General features: G+C 42.3%; 1 protein-coding gene across 1 annotated transcript; it reads left to right on the forward strand.

Moving 5' to 3' along the window:
- The first annotated feature begins 1782 nt into the window (after window positions 1–1782).
- On the forward strand, window positions 1783–19185 carry fscn1a (fascin actin-bundling protein 1a). The gene is made up of 5 exons (XM_086093377.1): window positions 1783–2652; window positions 12554–12710; window positions 15129–15250; window positions 15967–16134; window positions 17269–19185. Exons 1-5 carry the CDS (start codon window positions 1812–1814, stop codon window positions 17475–17477), a joined length of 1497 nt encoding a protein of 498 aa, XP_085949503.1. The 5' UTR covers window positions 1783–1811; the 3' UTR covers window positions 17478–19185.
- The last annotated feature ends 4313 nt before the right edge of the window (window positions 19186–23498 follow it).

Consider the following 23498-nt stretch of genomic DNA (forward strand, 5'->3'; position numbering starts at 1 on the left):
TTGTTATTAAAGTATTGTGATTTGATGAGACCCTAAGTAAGAAAGACAGGTAGACGGTGCTTTTTATTATAAATGACCTGCCTGAGGCACTGGTAATGCATTTTTACGACGACAAGATCATCAGTTGGAAGTATGATAGACGAACCATATTTATTGATTTCAAAATGGATCCATGGGCTTGGAGGAACTAATGGGCCTGCTGGAGTTGCGGCAGGAACAGTATATATTGCAGTCCGGCCCAGCAAGAATTCACCAGAACGTCCAGATTACCCAATCCGGGTCTAGGGATATTTATTTTCAAACGTAAGGATTAAAAGTAAAAAATTGTGAGGAAAATAATTAAAGTACAGTACATATTGTATACCTGAAATATCTACATAAATACAGTCATGAAGTATTTGCACTTTGTTACCTCCCACCACTGGATAAAAGTTTTTTTTTTTTTACTCATTCACTGCCACTAAAGACGGCAAAAATTATTTTAAACTATTTTTATTAGTTTAACATTTTTTCCCACTTTTGTTAAGAGTATGAAAACCTAGATTTTTTTTATTGTACAATAAGAACAGATATAAAATGTGTGATTATTGTGAGTTAAGTCCTGCGATTAATTATGATTACAAATTTTAATCGCCTGTTGCCCCAAATGTTTTTTTTTGTTAAAAAAAATGAATTTATGGCAGTGAATGAGTTAACTTAAAGGATCATTGTGCAGTTTGTCACTTTTTTACTCACGACTGCCACCTCTTGCCCAAACTGTGACTGCAGCATTTGTGTCAGGCTCGTTCATGGTGCACGTGCGATTATGTGCACGATCTTAAAGCGACAGCCACAGTTGACAAACGAAGACATGACTTCAAATAAGGTAAGAAAAACTCCGCCCCTTCCCTCCCCAAAGAAACTGTGGCGTGTGAGGGTCCGCACACTCTACTATAAAGGGAAAATAAAAGCTGATAGGTGCAGTCAGAGTAAAACAGTCAGGACTCTTCGTGCTCATCTGGGCATTGGTGGAGCATGCATGATGTAGAAACAACTTTAACATGACATTTTTAAACAGCACAATGCACCTTTAAAAAAGTGACACAGTAACATATTACAGTGAGACAGGCAAATAAAGGGATTGGGTGGAGGGCGATTATGTACACATTTGAAAAAATAATTATGCAAATTGTAATAGTCATAGATAACCTAGTCACCTCATTGGTGTAGCTGTAGCATATCAAGATGCTATTTAGACAGCATCATTCATGTCCAAGTGTGCCTGGGCTGCTCACAATGAAAGGCCACTCTAAAATGTGCAGTTTTACTGTATATGGGGGAGGGAGATCCAGGGTCCAGTCAATATCTGGTGTGACCACCATTTGCCACATATAGGCTATGCAACACATAAGTGCCCACAATAAAAGGACACGATGAAATCTGCACTACATAAAGGAGTGGAATCAGTACATTTACCAGAGTATTTTTTCAATTGTATTTTATTTTATTTACACAATTAATTAGTGCTTCTACTTTTGCCACCTCTGGCAAAGTGGCAAAGTGAATCTCCTTTGCCAAGTACCACAAGGGGCGTGGTTTGTATGTGACGTCACTGATACTTATATAGGCTGCAGCTGTGGCGGCGGGCTTGCGCTGATGAGGCAGGCAGAGGACCGGGGGCGCGCGTTCACGGACACACTCCTCAAACAAAGAGAAGCACGCGAGGCACCACAGCATCCCACCCTTTAACAGGCAGGCAGCTCCTCTCACTACAGAACTGCCCACTCACCCCCATCAAATTCCCTCTCAGACAGAACCGGACCGAAGCCACCATGACAACTAACGGCGCCACCAACGGAACCAGCGACATGCTGCAGATCCAGTTCGGTCTCATCAACTGCGGCAACAAATACCTCACGGCCGAGACGTTCGGCTTCAAAATCAACGCCTCGGCCTCCAGCATGAAGAAGAAGCAGATTTGGACCCTGGAGCAGAGCGGCGACGACTCCAGCGGCAACGTGTTCCATCTCAAGTCACATCTGGGCCGCTACATCGCCACCGACAAGGACGGCAACGTGACCGGGGACAGCGAGACTCCGGGCCCCGAGTGCCGCTTCATCATCACGGCGCACGACGACGGCCGCTGGTCCCTGCAATCCGAGCCCTTCGGCCGTTACCTGGGCGGAACCGAGGACCGCATCATCTGCTTCGCCCAGACGGCGTCTGTGGCGGAGAAATGGAGCGTGCACATTGCCATGCACCCGCAGGTGAACCTCTTCAGCTTGACGCGCAAACGCTACGCGCACCTGAGCTCCAAGGTGGACGAGATCGCCATCGATAGGGACGTGCCGTGGGGCGTGGACTCCACCGTCACGCTGGTGTTCCGAGAGCAGCGCTACCACCTGCAGACCTCCGACAACCGCTTCCTGAGGAACGACGGCGCGCTGGTGGCCGCCACGGACAAGAGCACCGGCTACACGCTGGAGTTTCGCTCCGGCAAGGTGGCGTTCCGGGACTGCGGCGGCAAGTACCTGGCGCCGTCCGGGCCCTCCGGCACCATGAAGTCCGGCAAGAGTGCGCGCGTGGGCAAGGACGAGCTCTTCCAGCTGGAGCAGAGCCACCCGCAGGTGGTCCTCACTGCGGCCAACGAGAGGAACGTCTCCACCCGTCAAGGTGTGTGTCTTGGTTGTGCATGTGCATGTGTCTGTCAGTGTCAAAGGAAATGTTACTGTGATGTGATGGCATGTTTAACTGCCCCCCACCCCCACCCCCACCCCCTCCCCTCTCAGACGGGGTCACCATCTTTGTCAAGCACTGCCATCACGGCAGACACTGGGGATAGACCGATTATCTGCCGCCTGGCCACAGGCCTTGTGACGAATCTAAAGGCCAATAAAGCTGGTATCTCACTGAGCGGTGAATGCTTGCGAATGTAGCAAATTGAGGGTTTTCATCAGGTTTTGCAAGATGTTCACAGACCGTTTTTACTTGTGGCAAAGACATTTAGAACATATTCAGACACATTTTCACTGTCTGTGAAGATCTTTTGAAACCATTTACAAACCTTGACGAAAACCACAAGTTAGCTACATTCGCATGCATTTGTCACCCCGTGAGATACAGGGAACTTTTCATTTATAGATTTATTTAAATTTCCACTTTAATTAAAAATGAGGCTAACACTGGGAACTCCCTATACTTTTTATTTAGAAAATATATAATTAAAAATAAGAACTTATGTTGGCCTCTGTTTGATCTTTAAATATTCAAGCCGCTGTGATGTAAAATTTGTGAGCTTTCATGAATATTTAGCAGGTTTGCCTTGGGCGTTGCACATGTTGATCGGCTCATGCTATGTTTTGCTACTCTCATTCATTCCATGTACAGAAAATCTCTTTGCTATCGTCAGGCTTATTTTGTCATTGTTTGAATCTCTGCCTGTCAAATCCAAATTGTCATTAGCCAAAATGGCAAATGAAACACATTTATGTGTAATCGTCCTGCTCGTATAAAATATATCTTTTAATGATGCTGGTGGGAGCTCAGCTGACCCAACGATTAGCCTCCTCAGGTTAGATAAGTGAGTGATGGTTGTGGTTTCCAGCTGCACAAGTGGTAGACAAAAGCTTGTTTCCTTCCTTTCTTCCTTCCTCCCTTCCTTCTCTATCACACCTCTTGCATAATTTCCCTCATGGTGCACCACCCCCACCCTTTTCTAGCAGTCAGGCTGGTCTGCTGTGCGTTAAAGGTCATTATCAGGGCCAAGACTTCAAATCATGAATAGTCCAATTGTGTTAATGAGCATTGTTTTGTATTTGGGGGGGAGGGGGGGGGGGCACATTAAACCATGCGTATAGGACTGATTACTCATGTAACCCTTAAATGGGCAGAAAACAATTAGTGGTAGCTTAATAGTAGTATAAAACCGGTTACCACCTAAATCTATATTTAGTCTGTGATGAGCGCACTGCTGTGGATTCTTTGCTCCCTTGTGGTTTGGCTTCCTCTTTTCCCAAAGAGATCCTTCTCTTCAGCTCGGTGACACTCTGAGCCCGTTTGTTCCATCTCCCTGCCGTGTTTACTTGTCAATGGATCATTTATCTACTTTTCTCGCCATCAGCACTTTCTGCCCCGTCTCCACAAAATGGAGGCCAGTACTGTTGCGTCGGAAGTACACGGCAGCGCTCTCTGTAGCAAGAAATGTGAAAATGGCTGTTCATGTTCCTCGTGTGCATGTTGCATGATCTTGTCTTTTAATGACAATCCCAGGAGGAAGCCAAATGTTCACAATGCCAAATGGCAGGATCGTTGTGATGCATATTAAAAACCAGATCGGAATGAAACTGGCTCCAGATGTTTTTGGATTTAGAGCTGCTCCTAGATTCCCTCTGTAGCGGACCGGAGCCAACATGGCGGTTGAAGCCGCCTGGCTCGCATTAGCGGAAGCCAGGGTTATGATGTCCCTCCAAATGCTGCTTACTGTTATCAAAATGTTGATTTACTTCTTGTGTGTTGATCGACTTCGCACACTAAAAAGCAGGAAAATACAAATGAATATTGATTTGTTGTGTGTGAAAAGTGCCCATGAATGAATGTTTGTTTAGCTTAGCTTAAAAGCCTCAATTCTTTTTTGCCTCCTCCTCCTCCTCAAGACCCAGCTGTAATGGGTAAATCTGTGATATCAACTATTTACAATGTTCTACCAGTCTTTTAAACTTATTAAAACACTTTAAAAGTACCCCTTGGCACGTTCAGTTGAAGTTTACTCTAAAACAAAGACGACAAAAAAATAATTAAACGCTATGTATTTAAATGCTAATCAATTTGTCAAATGATAGTTTGCTATCTTAAAAGGAATCCCGACTGTCATGACAAGTTTGCTCTATATTATTTATTTGGTTGTTGCTAACATACCTATGAGATTTTTTTTATTATTTCCAGTTTTGTAGAAACTTTATTTGGACGTACGCCACCATTGTTTACGTCACACCACATTCAGTGCGTAGTGACGTATAATGGCGGCTGTCAAACGTCTATAAAGAAAGCCAAGGTAAGCCTCCGCGTCGTTCCTAAAGGAACGATCAAAACTCTTGAACGCGTCAAGTGAATGACGAGAGCACGAGGTGGAGGAGGGTGACTCTCCCGATCGCATGTTGTTTCTTTAGGAATGTTACGGAGATTTACCTTGCTTTCTTTATAGACGTTTCACATTGCTCGGCAAATAGCCAGCCGCCATTCTACGTCAGTACGCACTGAATGACGTAAACAACAATGGCGGCGTACGTCTAAATAAAGTTTCTACAAATTGTATTAAACTAGAAATGATTTTTGAAAAATTAATCTCATAGTTATGTTGGTAACAACCAAATACATAATATAGAGCAAACTTGTCATTACAGTTGGGGTTTCTTTTAATGCTAACATAATGGTGTAAAACCCAATAAGTGGGCGATAGGAAATTAGCATACATGCTACTGTTTTGAACGTTTTAAAAAACTGCACAATATTCAGTGGCAAATACTGTAGTCACTTTATGCTCTATGGAAACTGACTACAGTTAAGTTGGAGACCTTCTCTGCTTCTTCTTGTTCTTAACTCATTCACTGCCATTGACATAAAAAAAATCTATATTAATAATATTTCTATTGGTTTCATATTTTTTTCCACTTTTGTTATAGAGTATGACAACCTATAATTTTTTTATTGTACATTTAGAACAGATATAAAAATTTGTGATTAATCGTGAGTTAACTATTGAAGTCATGCGATTAATTACAATTAAAACATTTAATAGTCTGACACTCTTAATTTTAATCTTTTGTTTTTTTAATTGGGGGCATCAGGCAAATTTTTTATTGTAATTACAATGACTTCACTAGTTAACTGACGATTAATCACAAATGTTATATCTGTTCTAAACATACAATAAAAAAAATTCATACTCCTTGTTAACAAAAGTTGGAAAAAATGTGAAACGAACAGAAATAGTTCAAATTATTTTTTGACGTTTATAGCCGTCAATGGCAGTGAATGAGTTAATTACACTGCATCTCTTCCAGTTGAGTTCAGCCTTGCGACACCTGCACAACCCTATACAATAATGAATCCACACATTTGTCATATGTCAAAGCCCAAATATTTAGCAAATTATTTTGCGGGCCCCCCAAATTACGGCACATGGACCAACTGGTGTCCATTAACAGATCAGCAAATGTAACCTAACCACGGGGGGAGCCCAACTCGATGCCGGTCCGAAGTCGGGTGGGTTGGGGTCAGGAAGAGCATCTGCATGATCTAAACGGTCTATAAATATTTCAGTCAACTCTGTCAGTCCAGCTGTTTCCTCTCATTAGTGCTTGCGGCCTCAATTGCCATGGAAGTGACCCTACTAGATACTAATTTCATCCACTTGCTAGGAAGCTGGTGGCGAATTCCCAGAGAGACCCTTTACGGCCTGGGACACCACGTTTGGAGTCCGTTAGCCTTCAGCTCAATGGCCTTTTTAAGTGGGATGATTGAAGGCAGAGATGGCTTTAAGATGGCCGTCGTTTCCTGTTTGCTACTGTTGACCACTGACTCGCCTTTGTATCTGGTTCCACACCAGCAGTAGCAGCTTGTTATGGGGAAGGGGATGAGGTCAGCTTTCACTATCTCAACAATGCATTTTATTGCAGTCTCTGAGGAGTGGACTACTTTGGAGGCCTTAATTAGTGTGACACATTGCCTGTGAATTCAAGGAGTATTTTGACCTTTGAGTATGAATTCACCAAATCACATCAAGTTTCCAGAAGGAAGTGGCCTATAATTCATGCGGTTACGCCAAAATTCACCTTGTGGCCAATACATGAAGCAAAACCTCCTTGGATGTATTAGTTTACTACAATTTGGGTTTAATGACTGGTTAGATGTGCTGTTTCTTTGTGAGGAACACTTGTCATGTTGTCCAGACGGTCGCTGCATGCATCCGGCCTTGAAGCACGTGTTTTCATTCAAATGCCAAACGGGAAATGTTTTTGTGTAATTGGCCAGCATTATAAAATTTGCGGCTTCGTGGTTTGATTGGTCTTGGTAGATCAATGAGCTGAAACGGGCATCTACTGTAGTCATTAGGGAACCCTATACAATGTTTGTTTTGATACTGTCAAAGTTAAAACCCTTTAACATTGCCTTATTGTGGCTGTAGGTTGCAGTTGTGTCCAACCGAGAAGCTTCCATTTTTGTTATCACTTTAGGCTCTTAGAGGCTCAGTGTCGCTTGCCAAATGAACCCCGACACCAGTTGTGTGTCCTTCGCCCCCTCCGGCTGGCAGGAAACGAAACATGACACACACAACTCTGTAAACTGTGACCATGCGCACACAATGAGGAAAGGGCGCGAGTGATTGTTGTTATCATTCGGTTGTGTTCACTGGCTGCTGCAGAATGCGTAAACTGATACGTTTAAAGACCATCTAGTTAATGTGTTTGGAGGCTATCAGTGTGGGGGGGGGGGATCTCTCCATGCTTTCCACTTCATTATAAGTTTGGCTTCCTGTGTGGGTGTAACTGCAGAAATGCCCTTCACACTCAGCATGAGTTGCAAATCAATTTCACTCCGTGACCTTACAGTTTGACACAGGGAGGGTGAGTGTGTTGTTAGGCTTTTCAAATCAGGTTTTTTTAGGGGAAGTCAACCCCTCCCAAATTTCTTGAAAATAATATGCAGCCCCACTAGTCTCAATACAGTAGTGGAATATAGGTTAAGCAGCAAAATCCAGCAGTTTTTTTAAATCAATATCAGAAGGCGGCCATTTTGCCACTTGCTGTGGAGTCTCTGGTAACAACCAATCACAGCTCGGCTTCAGGAAACAGGTGAGCTGTGATTGAGCCCTGAGCAACTGCGATGTCATCGTCAGTCGACAGCAAGTGGTAAAATGGCCGCCCTCCGAGATGGATAGAAACGGCTGAATTTTGCTTCATAACTCATATTCCACAAATGTAATATGAATCAGACTGTCATGTTTAGACGAGTGAGGTCACATATAACTGTTAAGAAATATTTAAGGTTGACTTCCCCTTTAAGGCACGACTGTCTGGAGGTGCCGTGCATCTGAATCAGAACAAAGGCTGATGATCTGGTGGCTCCCCGTTTGTGCCCCAGCTGTCCGCCTCCTCAGTCAGGCCTGCCGAACAATAGCACACGCACACACACTGGCAAGTGAACCGGGTACAATCGCGTGCGTTCACAGCAGACCTCTGGTGCTGGCTCACATTAAACGGTGGCCAACAATCTGTGCTTTGCCTGCCTCCATCCGAATGGATGAATTGGCTGCGTTGGGCAGAAAGATGGAGAGGGTGTCTTGGTGTGTGGCTTGGGGGGGTTCTAAATGTGTGGTCACTTTTGTTGTGGTGTGCAGATCTAGTCCTGTATCCCTTGGGAACATTAAAAAAAAAAAACACAAAAAACTGAGTGTCCACCTATCTGGATTTCACACACCGCCATGTACTCTCCGGGTCATGGCTTTGTTTCTCCAGGCGTCACTTTACTGTTTTGTCTGTGTTACTGTTGTGTTTTTCTTGTGAAATAACCTCGATTCAAGGCTTTGTTGAGTGTGTTTTCGTAAGGAAGTTTATCCACACCCAAACAACGTTCCACTTCAGTATAGGCCGCAGTTCACAGAAACGGAGTCTATTCGGTCCCACTCAAAATAGAGTAACATTTACACTTGGAAGAGAGGTTTTTTTTTTTTTCACTCAGAAATTCAAAGTGAATTTTAGAAGAAACATTTTTGAGTGCATTTTATTAGTAAAAGAAAAATAAGTTACGCAAGGGTTGATGAACGAGCTCACGACCTTCAGCTTGGGAGACATAACTCTGGTGGTAGAGCCACTCTACCACCAGAGTTATGCCACTTCTGCTGTTTGCTAATCTCCAAAAGGAGATTGTTTTTGGTCTCTTGGAGATACGAAGATTCCAGCTCACTTGAGTGATAGAGTAAGGCCATGTATACACATAGCCGGGTTTTTTGCAAAAAGGATATATTTTTCTGCGGCTTGCCCTGTCATCCACACATCCACGAGGGTTTCTAAAAACTCTGGCTAGTGATGGGCTTGACAGTTTTTATTATTATTTTTTTTTAAGTGAACGGAATCTTTAGAATCAGTTCATTAAAAAAACCCGTTCAAAAGATGAGTTCATCGAATCGTTTGTCTAGAAAGGACAAATCACTTGAGGAAGTGATCCGTTCACTCGCGTTCACTGAAAAGATTCGTTCATTTTGAACGAAACGTACGCGAACGACACAACACCAACTCCGGCCAAAGTGAAGATTTGTGTATTTCTCCGGCTCCGCGGTTACGTTTGTCCATTAGTAAACGAAGTTTTAAGTCGTCCTCTACACACATCGCATACCTCAAATTGTTAAAAAAAAAGAAAGAAAAAAAAGAGCCATAGATTTGCTTCCCCACCGGGGAGAGACCATGTTTGTATATATATGTGTGTGTGTGGTGAGTGAGTGGGGAAAAAAGTTGTTAAAAAAAGAAGTGAAGCTTTTTAAGATTTTGTATTTATCCTTTTTGTTTTCTTCTATGCTCCGTTTATGATGTACTCATTGACTGTTTAAAAGTATTATTTTTTTAATAAATAAAAAAAAGAAAGTCGTGTGTGCGCTGACAACACTGATCCGCATATATACAGATCAGCAGCTGACAGTCCGTGCTTGTGTGACGTATGGTGAAGTGACTGCAAGAGATGAGCAGTATTTGGCTAACTACTGCCACCTAGAGGCTTGGCATGCAACTCATGGAAGTGGCGTCGCCAGACGGAGGCGTACTCTGATTGGATAGGATTTGGGGAACTGTTGCCACCTTAAGGTCTGGAATTGTTATGAACTTACTTAAAAATGCATTAATGCGGTTAACTGTGGATGTTTTCTTTTCTACAACACTTTTTTTCCCCCTACACCTAGAGCAGTGAAATATCCGTTTAAAAAATAAATAAATAAATAAATAAATCCCTGCTACACGTGTACATGGCCTAACACAGATGGGCGTGATGGCTCAAGTTGTGGGTTTGTTCCTCAACCCTTGAGTGACTTTATTTTATTTTAATAAACTAGTCAAATTTAGTCAAAATCTCTCCTTGCAAAATTTACTTAGAATTTCTGAGTGAAAAAATTCGTAAAATTTACTCTGACTATTTTACTCTCTTCCCAGTGTAAATTTTTCTGTTTCAGTTCAAATTTACTCAACAAAATGTACCGTGTGTGTTTGTAAAAAGTTAAAGGTCACATCCACAGCTCGCAGTCTTTTCAACTAAACAGCAAATGACAACTTTGCTGAAACTAATATGGAGAAAATCATTTCCACCAAGAGAAAGTCCTTCACTGCTCTTGTTTTAATGAAAAACTGCTGCTGATGACATCAGGCGTTTGCATTAGCTTCTGAATTACGCCCATTGCGCCTGCCACCTTGATCTCCTCACTGCTCGAGCATCACACTTGTCTCCTGCAAGTTTGAACCACCGTGCTGCGCCTCAGCTTTTCTGTCTAATCCCTCACAAATCGTACACAAGTCACAAATCTTGTGCTTTGCGGCACTTAGATGGATTAAACACTACACGGGCTCCTGACACACTCGTAACGTGATCTAAACTCTCCTCTGCTACTGTGCTGAAGGAGTGCTGGCCTGAGCAGTTAACGGCAAGATTAGAGAGCAGTTTGAAAGATGTCTTGACTTTAAGGTGGCATTCTTCATTTTTCTCCCGCTTCTCTGAGCATGTGCTTTCCATTAAGGTCTGTTATGTTATCCCTCTCAATCATCCGAGTGTGTGTATCACCGCATATCTGCAGAAACTCAACATGTCTGCAGAGGTCTCAAGGTTTGCAGTCGTTTTTAGTGAGCGCCAATCCAACAAGGAATAAGGTGTCGGGTTTTTTCTAGGGGTGTATTTAACCGCATGACTTCAATAGTTAACTCGCGCAAATTTGACATCTGTTCTAAATGTACAATAAAATATTTTTTCCTAAGTTTTCATACTCTTGTCAACATGAAAGTGGATTTTTTTATTTTTGTAATTTCACGATTCATAAAATTTAGTTAAAATTTAAAAAAATGTACTGAGAGATGGATTTGTATTGGTAATTTTTCTGCAACTAGATGGCATAATTGCATTTGTTAGACGGCTCAGTGCATTTTTCTTTTCATGTTAAGAGCTATCTAATCTTTAACATGAAATAACTTGTGAAATTCTGCACGTTTTAAAAAATTGCAAAATACAACTTGACCCCCTTTTTCCACAAATATATGCAATATTATTAAATGTATTACTGCTAATTTTTGACGTGGACTTGTCTGCTGCTTTGCGACTGGAATTCCCTCCAGTACAGGCTTTCCAAGTAAGGGGCGCGTTAAAAAAAATTGATGGCGTTAAAATAATTTTAAATTCACAAAAAATTAACGCACTAATTGTGACGCCCCTAGTTTTTTCTATTGTCCCCCCTAAAAACAAAATTTGAGCAGTATCTCTGTTACGCAAGTCCCTCAGAGGTCTTCCTCGATTTTGAGTTGCTTTTTCATTGGTGGAGTTTTCTTTGTCTGATTTTGTCTTTCCTGTCTTTTTTTGTTTCCTGAGGTGTGGGCAGCAGGAACAAATGCATGGTTGCCTTGAATTCTGCCTAGCAACAAGTGGCTGCACAAATGTGATTAAGCATGACAAACAAACCTTGGCTGATCTGATCTATAAGTCATATTGAATATTTGGTGTCTTTGTAGTTGGAAGCGGTTTTTATGGAATGCAGCCTAACTAATTGCTTGGTGCCCCACTTTTTTTTTCTTTTTTCTACAGCTTCAGTTGGAGAGGCAGATGTCCTCTAAAGTACACATAGTCACAATGGCTTCGTTTAAAATCTTGTAAGTGGTATTGCTTGGGTTTGAAATGAGAAAATTTGAGTGGGAAGTTCCTGGACATCTGCCGCTGAAGGTCACCAATATAACACTGTCGTTGTTGTTCATCTTAACTTGAATCTTGTGGAATGTTCCATTTTAATAGAGCAAGTGGTGGGCCTGTAGAGAAAAAGATGGAAAATGAGTTTGGCGCATCAGGGAGGGTGTCATGCATGAAAAGGAAGACCGGGGGGAAAAAAAAAAGCACATGATTACATTGGCTCACTCAAACACACATTTTGTTCTGCACACATTTACACAAGAGGCCAACAGTCCATGTCTCGCTCTCAATCAGGGCCTTCGGCTAACGGTCAACTATGACCTCATAATGCACAATAGCATGTATTGTGCTCTATGAACTGTGTGTGTATGTATGCGAGTACAGTTGTGCATGCGATCCTGTAGACTGACATTGTTTACTTCTCTGTAGCTCATTGTGAGACTGATGTGATGTTAATGAGGTCAGGAGTTGTGTACTTTCATGGTGCTGTGTGTGTGTGTGTGTGTGTGTTTGTTGAAATCCTCCGCTAATCCAAAATGTCTGATGCTCATTTAGGATGTCTGATCCTAACCAGATGATTTGCATGGGTGTATCTGGATCATCTCTATTTGCAGCTGACCCCTCCCCTAACCCAACTCCTGTGTGTCCCCAGGTATGGACCTGTCGGCCAATCAGGACGAGGAAGGTGACCAGGAAGTCTTCCAAGTGGAGATCTGCCGTGAGAACAGGAAGTGTGCGTTCCGCACCGCCGCTGGGAAATACTGGACCCTCACTGCCAACGGAGGCCTGCAGTGCACCGCCTCCACCAAGTATGTGTGACGGCACAACCACCTGTTTGAATGCATCACAGATCTCAAGGGCCTGGGGAGGATGGTCCATCACTAGTCTGATGAGTTTGGAGCTCCAGCTGGATATTTGAGATGCGTAGTGTGTGCTTGGGGGTTGGGAGGCCCCTTATGTCACGTGTGGGTGCAGGGGTCATGGCCTTGGCGTGTTGAAGGGTACTGAATGCCCTGTGCAGTGATTTTCTTTCACGTCTAGCCAGAACGCTAGCAGTTAACCTTTGACCCCGATTCGACTCTGGGTGCTTTCTCTGAGGCCATTTTTAGTAGATAGTAGATTTTTCAACATCTTGAAACTAAAATAATTGAACACTGAATCATTAGAAAGCTTCCACTACTTTAACAGAAGAAGAAATGGAAGCTAGGCTAGCTGTTAGCTTATGTGGTGACTACATGCTGTTGCCAACTCTTGCCGTTTTTATGGTGATAAATGGCTTACACACAGACTCGACACAACCAGTTATATTCCTTAATTCATCCTAATTAGCTCTCGTTCCATTCCACAACACAATCACAGAACTTTTGGCTCGGACGAATTATGTTGACCACAGGCATGAGGTTTTGTATTTTTAAGTATGTAACTGGTTTCATATTTATGATTTTTTTCTCAAGCAAATCTGGAAGGATACAAAAAAAACACTTAGGATGTTACTTCAGAGACGTCTGCCATTTTGTCCTTTTTGTTAGTGCTACAGAGCAACTTTTTTTTTTTCAATTTTAGGCTACCTCGAAGTGATTTAAGTGTCATCCATGAGTCAAAATAGTTTGTTTGCCCATCATTAACATGCATAATACTTTAAAATGAAACAAAAAACAATGAATAAATGGCCATTTCAGTTAAAGGGGGAAGTGGACCCCAAGATTTTCTTTACAATATGTTACAGCCCCACTGATTAATATTGCGTTTGCGGAATATGAATTAAGTAGCAAAATCCACCCGTTTTTATCCATCTAAGGTGGCGGCCATTTTGCCACTTGCTTCGACTGAAAATGACATCACATCTGCGCAGGGTTTAGGTAACGACCAATCACGGCTCAGCTTGCAAAGGAGGCTCAAGACACACCTTTTTAGTTTGGCATTTCAATAATCTTTATTTTTTACCCTTTCATTTCTTTATTTTTAATCGTATTGTCTTTTAGCTTTGTTTTTGCCTTTCATTCAGTTTTCTTCTAGTGTTTAACTGTTGTTTTTATTTGGTTGTTACTCAGTTTTTAGCACCAGTGTTTCCTCATGGGGGAGCCTCGGCACTGGAAAGGGATGGTTGTCTTCGCCAGCGGGTAGGCGGTCATCCTGGGGGGCCCCTTGGCCCCGGGGGACTGTGGCGCGCTTCACTCTGTGTGGGGCGGGCCGCGGTCGATCTGGACCCGAAGTCTCTGGGATGACATTGCTCCCTGTGGTGGTTGGCACCCTCTTGGGTGCCTTTCCTCACAGGGTTTTTCTGTGCCCCGCCTTGTGTGCGTGTGTTTGAGCATGGGGATTCCGGGTGGGGAGGGGTTGGTTATCTTTTTATTGTACTATGGATGTTTTAATTGTTCAGCGCCTTGAGTTGTGTTTTAATGTATGAAAAGTGCTATATAAATGTTTGATTGATTGAAACGTAATGGCATCAAAACGGGTGATCCGTGATTGGTCGTCAGACAGCTGGGAAATGGGAGATTGTGAACAGTTGAGTCATGTCTCCTTTTAAATAGCTTATTTGGGGGTTTTAAATATGTAATCAATTTGTCATTTGTTTTTATTTTCTGAAAAGGGTAAATTTTTTATTATTATAATTTTTTTGACTCGTGTGGCTGTTAAAAATGTTACCTAAAGCATGGCCTGAGAGTTAATCAAGATTTTATGATAGCAATCATAGGTTCCAGTTTGACAGTTTGAAAGGAGTACTCCTCCAAATGCGTTTCCATTATTTCGTTGCTTTTGAAATCCACAACTGCAGGTCACTCGGCATTCCGGAACATTTTGACTTCAGAGGTCCCACTAACCTTACGCTCTTATCTCAAAGGTGTCGACTTGAGATAAGACGAAACCGAGACAAACATCTTAATGTGGTCACATTCCATGGCTGTGCTCTCACTTCTATTCTTTTGACGCCTTGCACATGTAAACGCATTGAATTTCCTCTCTTGGTTTCACCTCTAAGAGGAGAACTAGAGAATGTTTGAATCTGGTATGTGAAATGTACACCCGAACGTGTTTTTGAAGCATCTCCTTGTGCCAAGTGCAGGGAAACTAATGAAGGTGCTGGCTTCAAATCCAGCAGCTTCTCCCTCGAAGCGTTTGTGTAACAGCCGAGTGTGTTTACACTTGCTGCTATGCAGGTGCCACGTGAATGTGGGACCATCCTCCCTTCCTGATCCCATGCCTTTTAATTTGTCTGTCGGCAGGTCAACTAATTGCTACTTTGACATCGAGTGGCGTGGGAAGAGGCTGACTCTGCGGGCCGCCAACGGGAAATATGTCGCCGCCAAGAAAAACGGCCAGCTAGCGGCCACCATCGACTCTGCCGGTCAGTTTGATTCCTTGATGATGAGATCATGGAAAGGTCCAAGTTGTTTTCTTTGGTTTTGCCTTTCTGATTATGAATTATTTTTGAAAATCTTATTTGAATAGTTTCCATTTCCCCTCCTTTTTTTTTTTTTTTTAGATCTGAGAGCGTTTTTGATTGCTACTTTGTAATTAATTACCCCTACAGGGCCATTTGGTTGATGAATATTGCTGGCGTCAGGTTGAAGCCTCATAAGTCACAATTTTTTTCACAATCTATTCTAATGGTCAATCCAGTCTTGTTGTTTTTCAAAATTTATGAACAATTGTAATCTTTTTGATGATATAATGTTAATGGTAGAACAAACATGCCCTTTTGAAAAGTGACTATTTTGGAGGTACCACACCAGTGATATGCTTGAAAATGATTTTATTTTCCCCCCCAAATTTGTGTAGAGGGGGAAAAAGTGGTTGTTTCCCTAAAGTGCCAATTTTGGTAATGATTTGTAAGTAAATGCTGTCTGGAATGTTAAAATAACAAGATCAGAAGCTGCTCTATTTTTAGCTGCGTTTGATGCTGATATGACAGCAGAAGTGTTTTGATTTTGGAGGAATGTTGGCTATTGTTAGAAACGTCTCCACATTGGCGATGTTTCGCTCCAGTTAGTCAGATCAAATAAGAACAACCTACTAACTTGTATTACTGGAGTCCAAAATATACCCCTTTACCCGTCCCAGGTGAGTCCGAGGAGTTCATCATGAAGCTGATCAACCGCCCCATCATCGTGCTGCGCGGCGAGCACGGCTTCATCGGCTGCAGGAAGGTGACCGGGACCCTGGACTCCAATCGCTCCTCCTATGACTACTTCACGCTGGAGTTCAGAGATGGAGCCTACAGCCTGCAAGGTCAGCGGCTTTCATGTTGACCTCCACGCGTGCCTACCGAACTGCACTGCACTGCACGAGCTCTGCCGCCAGCAGAGACGCTTTGTCGTCGGCCCACTTGCAGGCATGAAAGGGATTACGTCTTTTGCCCATTATGGATTTATTCTAAAAAGAGGGATTTGATTTGGTTAATTAGCGCCGATGAGGGCGGATGTTTTTTGGATTGTCGGAAGGATTATGCAAAAACTCGTTTATATGGAGGGCTGGGGGGGATTTTTTGGGAGGTAGCAAAATTCAATGCAATATCTAGATTTCCTTAACTTTGGTTTTTGACTATTAATAATGATAAATCCCAACATGCCAATTGTTTGGTGCCTGTTCTTGGAGAATGACAAACTTATGGAAAAATTTAATTCTGTGATTAAATGAAACTATTGGAAAAAAATCTATGAATTTTTAGCATGAGGTGGGCGGGTTACACTCCGAATGTTCTGTCATTTTTCTTTGAACCTCAAACTATTTTTTGATTGACTCAGCACTTCTGCTGGTTGTAGCGGAGTCTTCCATTCCGTTTTGTAAAAAATTAGTTGTCTTTGGCCTCCTTAAAAGGGGATGCCAACCCAAAAACGTTCTTGACCATATGTTCTATGCAGTTCTACTAGTTTAAACACAACAGTAGTCTGATTAATATTGTTATTATTTAATATCAAGTCGAGCAGCAAAATCAATCCGTTATCATTCTCAGGGGGCGGCCATTTTGCCAGTTGCTGTCGACTGAAAATGGCATCACGGTTGCTTGGGTAACAATCGACCACTGCTCCGCTTGCGAATATCACATGACCAAACCCACATATGTGAGCCGTGATTGGTCGTTAGCTGAGCCCTGAGAAACTGTGATGTCATTTTCAGTTGACAAATAGCTAAATGCCCCCCGAGATGGCTGGAAATGAGTGGATTTTGCTGCTAAACTTATATTCCACAAACACAATATTAATCAGAATGCTGTATTTAGACTAGTGAGGCCACATACAACATATAATTGTAATTTATTTTATTTTTTGGGTGAATTGGTTAAAACGGTTTCTAGTTTTTCTGCTTTTGTCAAAACTTTTTTGCCTGACTCTTATCTTATCATCCTGTGTGTGCTGTCTTCAGACTCCACTGGCAAATACTGGATGGTGGGCAACGAGCAGGCGGTGGTGAGCAGCAGCGACACGCCCGTCGACTTCCTCTTTGAGTTTTGCGACTACAACAAGCTCGCCGTCCGCCACGGCAACGACGGCAAGTATCTCCGCGGCGACCACGCCGGCGTGCTGAAGGCCAACGCCGATGACCTCGAGACGGCCACGCTGTGGGAGTATTAAAAGGAGGGGGGGTGCGCAGTCGTCACAACGCAGCACCCGCCCTTGATCGAACCGTCCACTTATATCCCGTTTCCCGCACCCGTCCTCATATATGACGTCTTGTATGACTTTACATTTTGAACTGCACAAAGAGAAGAGGAAGGATGGAAGAGGGAGGTTGTTCTCTGCCTCCCTGTCCTTCCTCTCGATCCCTCCCTTTTCCCAGCCGCCGACCTGTGTATGTTGCCATAGTTACCACGGGGCTGTGCACTTTTTCCCTCGTTCGCTGCTCGTCCCCCTCCCCCAATCATCGCTCACCCCTTCCTCGCCTTAGCACCGGCTGGTCTTCTTTCTACTTGTCTCTATTGTATATTGATGTTCTCCGACTTGATTCCAAAAAAACTGATTTTACATCTGCTTCCAAGGCGTGGGGTCGATTTTGCTGGCTCGAGTAGAAACAGATTTATTTGTTAGTCTGGAAACTTCTATCAAAACCAGACCAGATGTGCGCGTTTCCTGGGCCTGTTGGTTGAGTGCAAGGCCTTCTCCTTAACATGTAAACTAGCTTCCTGTGTTGTCCTCTAGCTGTGTTCCTATTGGTCGGTGGGGAGTCTTGATTGTTCGGGACCAAACAGGATGTAGGAAGTAAATGTCCTGCCCCCCTCACTTTTGTCCCCCGAATGGTTGAAAAAGAATTAAAAAAATAAAAATAAACGTGAGTGCTATCACTGCATGCACTTCACCAGAAAAAGAAAGAATGAAAAATAACAATTTGGGCTTGGAGTGATGTACAAGTCAAAGTTCAAGGCACAGGCATTATCATGGTTAAGTGACATAGGGAAGCCCAGACATCTTTTTGAAAGCTGCTTTTTGGATCAATGAGCACAACTTGAGTCTCATTATGTATGTAGACCAAGCCTTGTGATTTAAACTGGATTCAACCATCGCGTCATCTCACATAAAGCCGATATAACTGGACCGTGGTGCTACTAATGTGTGTGTGTGTGTGCGGTTTGCACCAACTGGTAATATTGATATTTTTTTCCCCCCCTCCAACCAAACCCAGTGAAGCATCTCATCCTTCGCAAAGCACTCGAGAGCCTTGTCGTGAACCAGATCTGCTGCTTCTTGCGTTCTTTTGTTTCGACTTTGACCAGTGTCATATCTGCCTTTTGAAATGAGGTGTGACTAAATATTGTTTAATGTTTTTTTTTTTTGGGCTTGTCAGTGAATTTGTAAGGTAAGAGAAGGAAAAATGGGAAGTGGTGTTCTGCTCTACAGTCATGTAGCAGTGAAGCCGTCAGTCCTGACTTGTCAGCCTGCTTTCTCCATTAAGCGCCTCTTTATTTTATCACAATAATTAACTAGCACTATGAATGAATTATGATTGTAGCCAGCGCCTCATAAAGTTTTTTTTTTTTTTTTTGAGAATCTCCAATAATGAAATGGTGCACTTATCGTCAGACATACTGTTTCCATGGTAACCAAGGCTAAGACAAACTGATGTGGAATGGCAAATATGTGGTAATGACTGTGCCTTACGCTTACGTTTTGGGCAGTAGGAAATTAGATGGTTTAAAAAAAAATAAAAAATCCACATCTTTGCTTTGTATAACTGGAACTTCCTTTTGTATTATTTTTGTATAATTTGTTTGATATTGTGGATTCATCTCTCGTGCCATTGGTTCACCTGAAATCCAACAACCAATAAAACTGGGATTTGGAGCAATGTGTTGCATTTTTCTTTTGTATGTACGCGCACACAGTTCGCAACGCTTATAATCCACAACAGAAAGTTTTACAATGATCCATCAATTAATTGGTAAAAACGTTATTCTAGCCTGTATTTCTAAGGCTTAGCTTACAATGGTTCCAATGAGTTTATTCCAATTACAATCCTTCACCAAACTGACATGTTTATGGTGTTCAGTAAATGTAAAAAGTCATATAAAATGTTTTGTAACAAATGTCTTGGCAAATTAGTGAATAGGTCTTTAAAAAAAATAGTCTTCAGCTGTTTGTTGCCACAATTACACTTTTTGTAGGCTATTAAAACAATTTAGCTTAGTCTTTCAGTCTGCTAGCTAAGTGCTAATGCTAATATGGTGCTATAACCCTTGAAACAAGGGCTTCGAGACAAAAAGTGCAGCAACGTGTATTTAGACTGTTGAACAGCACAGTCATGCAATATATTTGTATGTTTTATGCTGCCCCCCAGATAGGCAAGGTAGGCACACCATAACTGTTCTTTTTTTTCTTTTCTACATTGCTATTACACTGACATTTCTGTATGTTTTTATAAAGTACAATATTATGGAGAACTATTTTTCCTCACTAGTGCAGTTTTTTTTTTTTGGGAGGGGCGACCGATTGATGGTATTTTTATTCATTTCAATGGTAAACATAATTTGAGTGTTGTGAGTCACTTGCCCACAAGCGTAGTCACGGAACAAATTACATTCATATCTCAAGGCGCCACTGTTTGATCTTGAGATATTTTTACCCCCAAAATGTACAACCTTCGCAGCATTCACTTTTTAAAGTTAATCGCTGTGGTGCCACAAAACATGGTGATGATATTGTTAGGTAAATAATCCATATAATCCTGTTTGTTTGATTCTTTGTGGAATCTCTGTGCTAAGTCTTCTGACCACATGGAGCGGTGCCATGTGCTATGACGCTAACATACACATGTGGGGGCGCACTATACTTTCCCTGATTCTTCTGAATAGAGCCTTTGTGTTGAAACATGAATCTAGCGCACGCACACACCAGTCACGATGGTAATGTAATGATGGAGCCTCCTGAGCAGGTCTCTAATCCATTTCCCTCCCATCATCGTGCGGATCCCCGAGGGACGGCTAACATGGCAAAACAAACACACACCTCCCCTCCACCCAACACCTCTCCTGCCCCTTGCTTCCTGCTTTTTTAACAAGAGCCGACCATCGGTCGACAGTCAGCCCACCATCCGTGCCCTTGCACCACCCTCCCTCCCTCCCTTCCACTTAGCCTGAAAGGATGAGTCACACAAAATATGACCCAGATCCCAGAAAAAATGGGAGCAGTGGTTTGTGGGTAAAACGTCATGCTGGAGGCACGGCCGACCCTCCGCTTTTTTTTTTTTGGGTTGTTCTCCCCCTGAGCAAAAAGGAGAGGCTGGGGGGAGGGAATGGCAGGGAGTCTGCGTGTGTAAGTGTGAAATGGCCGCCACCTCCACCCCCCCACCCCCCCCGTTCGGCAAAACTCATCCCCCTGTCACCATGGCAACCAAAAGAGAGTGGTGACGAGCCGAGCTGGGTGTCTGAACGTTCATCATCCACAATGCAGATGGACAGCGGATTAGGGAGGGGGCGGGTGTGTGTGTGTGTGTGTGTGTGTCTCAACTACCTTAATTGCGTGGACATTTTGGCTGGCTCACACAAGAAAACTGCTAGGATGAGCTCCCTTCACACTCCGTGCGTCCCCCCCCCCCCCCATATGGCAAGACTGTGGGTCATTGGGTAATCTCTTTAGGGGGGGGGGGGGGAATCAATCCCAGAATTCCCAAACACAAATTAAATTCCACATTAAAAGGGACACACACGAGTCAGGCCCATTAGGAAAAGGCTCAGTATGCCGTGTAAGCATAATTTCACACCAAAGAAAATAATAAAAAAGAATGGAATAGGTCTATTGTCATTATCGTGGAACATTGAAAAACAGTTTAGCAAGTCTTTTATTAAACAAGATTTTCATGTACAGTACAATTGAAAAGCCCTAATCGTTATGATAGTGAGAAATAAAATATACAACTTTATATTAATCTTGAAGTTAACCCCATCCAGTCCACGCTATAAACTGCGGCTGCTAGCATTAGCATCTACGCTAAGTTAAGGTTTGGACTGGAGTTGTATGCGCCGTGTATGAAACCTGGCACAATGTTTGTTGAAAAATCTGATGTTGAAAGACAAATTTTCGCAGTTTTTGACTTTTTTTTGTTGTCAGTGAGCGACTGCAACATCTTAAAAATCCATGACACTTCACGACTTTTCGGGGAGGCAATTTGGTACACTGCTTGTCCTCATTAGCATTGTAGATTTTTCAAACTTAATTCAAATTCTTCAATGAACCTAAAATGCATGTTTTAAGAATTTGAGAGGAAACCAGAGTGCCCGGAGAAAATATAACAAATATTTTATTCTGGTGGTTATGATATACAAATGCAATTTAAAACAAAATCGAATTACATTATTTTCAATGAAATTAGCCCGCTTTACTGGCTGTGAAGTCAGAAAATATGGTTTGGTCTTCCTTTCCTGGAAAAGAGCTACAGCGGAATTGTTCATGTTGCTATGGTGACTGGTAGTGGAAACACACAGAAGGATTTTAGAACGATGCCTGCTTCACCATCTTAGAGTCGGTTGTGAGACATTTGTTCTAAAAATATAAATAAAATAAAAAAACGATGAAATTGAGGGTAGCAAGAATCATTGGGAAGCCCCCTCGGGGATGTTTATAGAATCAGGAAGTCAATTTGACACGAAAGTGAATTAAAGGGACAGCCATGGCCAAGAGGAAACGTTTTGTGGACAATTCAAAATGTCTTTCTTCTTAATTATATGCTGCCAGAACTAATATTCAACAGTACAAATCCTTTAAAGAGGCCCTACAAAATGAGTATTGTATATTATTAAACACATGCACTACAGAAACAATGACACGCATACTCACACAAATGGTGTAAAGGTCATCTCAAATGGGACATTATACAGTTGAAGTCAGAGGAAGTTCAACCCCCCCTTTTGGTACATGTGGGCACTCTGTCATCATGTCCAAAGCACTTCTCACGATGTGTGTGTGTGTGTGTTTAAAAGTTTTTGAATTCAGAACTGTGGCGCCACTACTGACCTGCAGATTTGTGCTATCGCTAAGGTTAGTTTACATGCTACAGACACAATGAGAGCTGTTCTTATTTGACACAAACTGTCAGAAAATGAACTTTTTTGGGCTTTTATGTTCGTAAAAACATGTTCGACTGATTTAAGGTCATCTCTTAAACGCGGCATTTTGGTTTTGGATGAAATGAGTCATTAGCAGATAATGCTGGCTAATGCGTCTCTGATGATAATCCCTATCCTGTGTCTGAAAGGCGTGGGGTGTCATTCAAGGACAAAAGAGGAATAAGCAGTGTAATGGGATTTTCTCAGAAATCATTAGAAAGTGATGATGAAATATCAAAACTTCAGTGACTCTGCATTTATTCCCATTTTACAGAAAATAATGATTTGGTAGTTTTACCACACATTTTTATTTGTTATGTAGCAGGCTATAAATATTTAGGTTACAATGGTAAAAAAAATACTAATATGGCATTTAGTGTTCACCTACACATACGTCACTAGCCTAATACCATAAAAGTAATTTCAAACGTACTATCACAATAATGTGCTTGACTCGAGGCAACTGGACTTCTTATTTGTTGTCTTTTTTTATTTTTTGCTTTCCGAAAACGTTCCCTTGTGCAATTATGCTATTAGTCTAACATGGTAGTTACGTTTAATTCCCCCTTTTTTTTTGGGGGGGGGGGGCGGATGATGAGGGGGGTCTTTTAAGGATTGAGAACCCCTGCTTTAGAGCATTTATTACAAAATAATATTGAATTATCTGAGAATATTTGTTTTCCTCTCCTGCCATTCTAATGTTATTAAGTTATTTGTAACAAACGGCTGGGCCCACATGCTGTTTTATGAGCTCCACTGACCTTTGTAATAACTGAGCCTTCACTTTAAGAGCGCGACGGCACCGCAAATGAGGAAAATGCCCACAGGGCGTTTGGGAAGTCTCATGTGATTGCATCACAAGAAAACAAACTGGAGTATCCCACAAACATGGAATGCGGATGGAAGTTTTCACCCTACTAATGAGGTACGAGTAGTACAAGACGTGACATTATGACATTTCTGCGCACTTGTAGACAGATTATGGCACCAGTATGAAAATATTATGTGGAAAAACTGCATTCAGGTGACATCTGCGTATCTCTATTACTACTAGTGAACC

This window comes from Leptonotus elevatus, chromosome 1 (genome assembly GCF_054856555.1).
Source record: "Leptonotus elevatus isolate MCC_2025b chromosome 1, RoL_Lele_1.0, whole genome shotgun sequence".
NCBI lineage: Eukaryota > Metazoa > Chordata > Actinopteri > Syngnathiformes > Syngnathidae > Leptonotus > Leptonotus elevatus.